General features: G+C 41.4%; 1 protein-coding gene across 1 annotated transcript; it reads right to left on the reverse strand.

Annotated features, from left to right (window-relative positions):
- Positions 1-2,644: 2,644 nt before the first annotated feature.
- On the reverse strand, positions 2,645-3,301 carry LOC101093947 (nuclear autoantigenic sperm protein-like). Its single transcript, XM_019835914.3, has 2 exons — positions 3,110-3,301; positions 2,645-3,052 (listed from the first exon to the last, which is right to left on the reverse strand). Exons 1-2 carry the CDS (start codon positions 3,278-3,280, stop codon positions 2,765-2,767), a joined length of 459 nt encoding a protein of 152 aa, XP_019691473.3. The 5' UTR covers positions 3,281-3,301; the 3' UTR covers positions 2,645-2,764.
- Between the last annotated feature and the right edge of the window lie 3,958 nt (positions 3,302-7,259).

A 7,259-nucleotide genomic window follows, 5' to 3' on the forward strand; every position in this document is an offset into this window, starting at 1 on the left:
TTGATCAAGAATGACCCCCTGGAATAGCCAATCTCACCAAAATATCATGACTTTTACACAAAGGAGGGGAAGGGAAATGAATATTGGTCGTAATTGTTAACTGACATACAGCAATTTGGACTTAATATAATTTTAAAGTTATTTCTTGACTGATATTGGTGATAGCCCTTAGTTAGAGGTGGGTTAGGTTTAGCTAATCCCCGTTCCTCACTACCAGCTTATAATGAAAACAAATTTCAGATAAAATCAAGGTATTTACCGAGCTTGCACTTAGCAGCAAGCAGGAACACAGCAGTTCTTACGATGTTTTATTCGATTAGATTAAGACCAAGTCTGTTTCCTCAGGTGCTGGAGTACATCTTGCATAAAATGTTTACCTTAAGACACAGGTATCAGTATTCTGGAGGCAGGATGTGGTTAACTTCATCACTGAATCTTCTGAATCAATGACTGAACACAGGAGGTTTAGAAGTCGATCTGGGTGCCATCCCTTAGGGAGCAGGCTCCAGAACATCCTAGATTCTTAAAAAAATTTTTTTTAATGTTTATTTTTGAGAGAGAGAGAGAGAGAAAGACCACAAGCCAGGAAGGGACAGAGAGAGACACACACACACAGAATCCAAGCAGGTTCTAGGCTCTGACCTATCAGCACAGAGCCCGATGTGGGGCTCAAACTCATGGACTGCGAGATCATGACCTGAGCCGAAGTCAGATGCTTAATGACTGAGCCACCCAAGCACTCCAGAACATCCTAGATTCTTATACTCTGTTCCTGCCAAGAGTGGCTAAAACACTTTGGCTCATCTACCTATCTTCATCATCACCAGTTTTACCAATGAAAACTCTCTTGTAACATAATGATACTAATTGGCAAAGTCTCCTTGCTTATTACAGAGAAGCACTTGTAGGGTGGGCTTTCTGGTTAGCATGCTGGCCAGCCCCTGAGAGGATGGAGCAGTTCCCAAGAAGAGCATCTGACCTGCCTACTTCACATGTATTACAGAGTGCACAGCCTTTGCAAAGGCCTTCTTTGGTATCCTTGCGGTCTCATTTATGGAAGTGAAAGAATTCAGCACATGCCACCCCAAAATATGCCCCATTTGTATATTGATTATTTTGAGCTGAAGGCACGTGAAAGTCAGCAAATGCTAGAGGAGGCTTTCTCTGAACTTCTATTATCTGCCCAAAGAGAGATCCTCCAAAAGGAAAGCAGTTGTCATAGGTGCCCTCCCCTGGAATTTCCTCAACCAGGGAAGACTGAGTTTTATCATAGGAGGCAAGACCAGAAGTTGGAACCCCGCCCAGACACATTTTGTCACAAACTATCATATCTCACATTTTTCTCCTAAGGCCCATTCATCTTACCAAAAAATCAAGTAGTCGCTCTGAAGTGGCCTACAACCTCTATTCCCTCGCCCTGTTAAGATTGTAAAGCTCTCAGATTTCACAGCTTCCCCCTCCGTGTACATAATATTAAAAATTAATAAATTTGTGCACCTTTTCTCCTATCAATCTGCCTGTTGCCAGTTTATGTCATAGACCCAGATATCATACTTAGAAGAGGAGGGAAGGGGTGCCCCTGGGTGGCTCAGTCGGTTGAGCGACCGACTTTGGCTCAGGTCTCCATCTCACGGTTCGTGAGTTCAGGCCCCACATCGGGATGTGTGTTGACAGCTCAAGCCAGGAGGCTGCTTCTGATTCTGTGTCTCCCTCTCTCTCTGCCCCTCCCCCGCACACACTCTGTTTCTCTCTGCCTCTCAAAAATAAAGAAAACTAATTAAAAAAATTAAAAAAAAAAAGAAGAGGAGGGGGAAAGTCTTTCTTCCCCTACAAAAGTTAAGTCTTTTATATGCCCATTTATAGAGGACAAACACAATAGCAGGTTTCCTGCTTCAATACATATTTGAACTCTCCAGTGAGGAGAAAGTATGAAATTTGTAAGGAGTTTTTTTCCATTTATTATTTGATCGTCGATTATATTATTCTTTTTTGGTTTCCCTTTCTATGCTTGAACATATTCCTTATTATATGCTGCACATTGAATCATTTTGGATTTCCTTAGTTCCTCTCTCCCTGCCCCCCTACTTTTGTAATTTTGTAATTTTTTCTTAAGGCCAACTCGTAATCATAGTTCAATTTCCTACTGTAGGCTTGGTTGGACATCATTATTATCATAACTATCATTATAGGTTCCCCTAACCCAAATTAGTCCACATCCTACGTCTTTCCAAGGTTTTGAACATGTTTGGAAGGTGGCACCTGTGTCCCCCCAAAATACGTGATCTATAGAAGAGCCCAAGTCATGAACTGGTGAGCTCAATGAAGACATAACAGGAATAGTTCCCCTTGATCTCAAAAGTATTCCATTAAGGATTGATTGTATGTATAATGTTTATTTTTCAGTATCCGCCCCGAAGAGCCAAGTATGGTACAGGCTCAATATTATAAGGTGAACAGCCACAGACATGGTTTGGTGGATTAACAATGGACCCTCCACTCAGCAGTCTTTGTAACAGGCTGTGGATACATTGGCAAAGGTTGCTCAGGGAACATTCTCTTTAGGGTCATGTGGCCTGACCCTCGTGGTGAATTGAATTTCCTCTGCCTAGTTTCCTTGTTCTCCCCTAGGGAGAGAACATTTTTTTTTTTTTTTTTTTTTGCTTACAATCTTTATTGAAGTTATACAAAAAGAATCCCCCCAAAGTGAAAAAATACATTATATACAAAAACACTTTCCCTCAGGAGGAAGGCTCTGTGCCCTCTCTTAACATGCAGTGCTTTCAACTGTTGCTCCGGCCTCCACGGTCCCCTCCACTGCTGCCTGGCTTTCAGCCTGATTCTCAGCCTCCTCCTCCATGTTTTCTGAAACTTCATTTCCACTGGAGACGGCATCCCCACTGCCTCCATTCACCTCCAGCTCTTGTTTGGCTTTCTTTGCATCATCTTTTCGGGGACTCTCTTCCTCTGGTTTCCTCTTCTTTCTGACAAGGTGGGAAATATCAGTCACACAGTTAGATGAGGAAGCACCATCTGTTGGCTTTCTACTGGCCACCATGGAGACTGAAGTGCCTCCTCCACTAGGAGTGAAACCTGAAGTAGAGCTCTCCACCAGAGTTGCTTTCAGAGCCAATTCAGCTCCATTCCCACTACGCTGGGACTCCTTCGCATCTTCTATCTTCTCTCTAATTTCAGGTAGCAGTTCCTTCAGCTCCTCAATTTCTTTTTCATATTCAGAAGATGATCTATCAGCCTCCTTCATCTGCTCACTTAGTACAGCCATCCTCTTCTCAATTGGCTTCTTCGTAGCCCATACCCTCGGTCTTATAGAAACACATGGCTTTGAGGGCTCCTCTACCCGTGTCTATTCCCAGTCACATTTGAAGGGTGCAGGAAGGCTATTACCATGAAGAATGCTTTCCATGGAGTAAGATGGATCCTGCAGGCATCAGAGCTTCTTGCCTTAGCCACATAGGAGATGGAGCCAACCTTATGCATTTATCTCATCAAGATTCTACCTGTTGCATTCAGGGCAACAATTGAAAGTGTTTAGGATTTCTTTATTTTAATCTTGAGGATGAATGATAGAATTTCTGGCCTTGAAGTGAAAAAAATGGTTTTTAAAAATTAATTGGATGCATTGTGCCATGAGTCATGCCCTCCATCCCCACCCCTCCTCCTGTACATATCCCTCAACATGTCCTCCATGTTGGTCGTGCATGTGTGGCTTCGTTATATGCTCCCATAGTCTGCAAAGCCCTCCCCTCATGCTCCTGACATCTCCTGTTGTGTGTACCAGCTGTGTCACCGGTCCATCTCAATTTCCAGTTGTGCCAATTGCTTCAGGAGTGGTGTTTGGCAACATGAACAAAAATCATCAACGATGTTGTATCTGAACTAACGTGCGTGCATGCGTGCGTTTACTCGTTGATGAGTCATAGATAAAGACTAACCCAGGGGTGCCTGGGTGGCTCAGTCGGTTAAGGTCCGACTTCAACTCAGGTCATGATCTCACGGTTTGTGAGTTCGAGCCCCGTGTCGGGCTCTGTGCTGACAGCTCAGAGCCTGGAGCCTGCTTTGGATTCTGTGTCTCCTCTCTCTGCCCCTCCCTAACTTGTGCTCGGTCTCTGTCTCTCAAAAATAAATAAATGTAAAGAAAAAAAAAAGACTAACCTAGGTGCAGTCATCACACAAAGGAAACTTTATTTGCAACACATAAGGAGATGGGGGGGGCGGGGGGGCAATGAGGAGGAGAGAAATAACTTCCAAAGCATGACTCCTGGAGCATGGGTGAGTAGGTTCTTTTATTTAGGGTTAGGATGAATATTCAGAAAGGGGAGCTTTATTATCACATATAAAGGCAGGCATAAATAAGGTTATGCAGGTACTTAGAAAACATCCTATATTATGTTCATGAAGCTTGTGCTCCTCTTAGGGTAGACTTTAACATTATAATAAAGCAGGGGGAGGGGCTATATGGTCATGTTCCTAGAACTGGTATAAACTCCATGGGGTCTTGGGCTTGTTATCTCAGAGAAGGACTGCAGGGCCTTGCTTACTTTTGGAATAGCACTGGGAGTTCTAACATTTATTTATTGTCTCTGAACAGGTTAGTTTATTTCCTGGACTGGTAGAGAATGTTAGTGTTTGCATTCCCTTTGTTCCCTTAAAATCCTTAATTACTATGGTTTTTGCATTTCTTTGTAATTCTGCCGCATCCTAGGAAATTCTGCAAGAAGTGAGCTCAGATTAGCGGGTCATACATAGATCACAGAAAATAGCTGCCTACAGTGACTTCTCTGATGTCACTAAAGCTATGTCTTGTCTTTCTTTTCTGGGGACCCCTAACTCTTTCTGCTTACAATGTTTCACTGGACTCATTCTTTATTGCTTAAGGCTTAAAACAAAGTTTTAAGTTTTGTGGACAATCCCGGTTTCCAGTCCAATGAGAGAGGAGTACGTGGTTTACTAGAAAAGCCTATATAACAGTTGATGCACATCATTTACCAGTTGTGAGTCCTTGGACAAGGTATATAACTTCTCTGTGCCTTCATTTCCTCATCTGTAAAATAGAAAACTGATCTCTTGGGATTGTTGAGAAGGGTAAATTAGTTGTAAAATGCTTAGAACTGGGTCTGGCACAGAGTAGCACGGAGGACATGAGACATGTTGTCTTTAAAGAAGGAGTAGAGAAAAAGGACAATGGGTTAGGATGGGATCCACTTGACATGTTTTCCAAATTGAACGTCAAAAGCTTGCAGTTGGGTTTTCCTTAATCTCCTAGAGAATGCAGTTGCACGTGAGATAAATTGTTGATGAAGTTTGTATAGCTTTGTCAAGCATGTGGCCATGGTCTGGGCTTAGCATCCTTGAATCTCTCAATATCCTCATGAAAATAGGCTGGAATATCCAGGGGCCTTATTTGGAGAAATCAGAGGAGAGATTAGAGGATTATTATGGCATGTCCTTTGTACTTATTAAACAGTTTTTAAAAGAACAGAAAAAGCTAAAATTGTCAAAAAAGAGATGCTAAGAAGTTGAGCCAGTTGTGTAACACAATGCCAAACCATCTAATTTCCCTCTACCAGCAATGTGAGAAAGCATTTCTAAAATGAAATGATTTTGGTAGATACACGATTTATTTGACTTGGTTTACTAAAAATTATTTGTGCGAGCTGGTTATGTAGTCATGGTATCAGCTGTGTTTCCATGGCTACAAAAATAATTGCTCTTCTACAAACAGTTTTTGCAACAGACAAGTATTTGATTATGATCTTAAAATTGCTCTGTAATTCAAGGAATTTTATCTCAACCGAAAGAACAAAAACCTAATGCTTTAAAAACTTATTTTTCGGGGCGCCTGGGTGGCGCAGTCGGTTAAGCGTCCGACTTCTCGCGGTCCATGAGTTCGACCCCCGTGTCGGGCTCTGGGCTGATGGCTCAGAGCCTGGAGCCTGTTTCCGATTCTGTGTCTCCCTCTCTCTCTGCCCCTCCCCCGTTCATGCTCTGTCTCTCTCTGTCCCAAAAATAAATAAACGTTGAAAAAAAAATTAAAAAAAAAATAAATAAAAACTTATTTTTCTGGCATTGATTTTGTTTAAAAAAACAAGAGGAGAGAGTTAGATTATGGAAATGATCTAGCAACTGTGTTTCGAGTGTTTTGCTTTTAGAACTATGTATCCATCCTCAGTTAATAAGATGGCAGCTCATTCTGCAGGGCCTGCATGCCGACCTGAGCACCCATTTATGTGTTCCTGGTTGCCCCTTTTCTATTCCCCATGACTGTTCCTCAAGCTTCTCTATTAGGCTGTCTCCTCTCAGCAGATGACTAGAGACAGAAAAAATAGAGTCTGTTATCTTATTTAAACAGATACAAGGAAAAACACAAGGACCTTGATAGAAAAATTGCAAAAGATGGAAAGAGAGAAGAAACGAAGTGATTAATAAAATAAATGTAGCGGTTTGGGTCAGAAGGTTCAATCTCATTAGTTATCAACAAAATGTAGATTGAAATGACAATAAGATAATACTCCTTTTTTTTGCCTGTCAAGTCAGCAAGGATTTTCAAAAGAACTCAGCACTGCTAAAGCATGATAAGACAGGAGTCTTATCCTGTCTTATCCCATTGTCTATGCCAGTTGACGGGAAAATTAAGCACACAGCCTCCCAAACACCCATGGTCTTTGCCCAGTCATTCCAATTGGAGTAAATCCTATATAAGTAAAACTGAAACAATAGAAATATTCCAATGACTTCTTTTTAATTATTTTAAAACTTCTTTTAACCACTTAACTATGAGCCTTCACATGTATCTTGTCATTTAATCCTCATCAAAACTCTATGAGGCAGGTAACAGTATTCCCTTTTATACAAAGGAAGAAACTGAGGTACAGAGGAAATAAGTAACTTACTTGCCCAAGGGCACACAGACAGGAAGTGGCTCCAAATCCTGAGCCAGGCCCTGAACAATTATGCTCTATTACTTAGTTCTAGAAAAAACTTAAGACAGCAGGCAGTACTCTATAAAACACAGATAATTTCAAGAATTCTGTAGAAGAAAGAAAAAAACAATGATGGGGACATAAAATAGGAACGATGCTAAAAATACATATTATTTCACCTATACCCTTGCTAAAAGAAGGTCACAAATTTGCCTAGAAGCTTTCTAGCAGCCTGGGGATAAAGAAAAATCTGATCAGTTATAAAATTCACACACTCATGATATAAAAGCAGACCACTTACTCTGCAGAAGTCCAATTATT

Source organism: Felis catus, chromosome B4 (genome assembly GCF_018350175.1).
Source record: "Felis catus isolate Fca126 chromosome B4, F.catus_Fca126_mat1.0, whole genome shotgun sequence".
Lineage (NCBI taxonomy): Eukaryota > Metazoa > Chordata > Mammalia > Carnivora > Felidae > Felis > Felis catus.

Coding starts and splice junctions, on each gene's coding strand:
- LOC101093947 (XM_019835914.3), bottom strand. CDS start 3,280: ATGGCTGTACTAAGTGAGCAGATGAAGGAGGCTGATAGATCATCTTCT. Junction 3,053..3,109: donor TGGCTCTGAAAGCAACTCTG/GTGGAGAGCTCT, acceptor TCAGTCTCCATG/GTGGCCAGTAGAAAGCCAAC.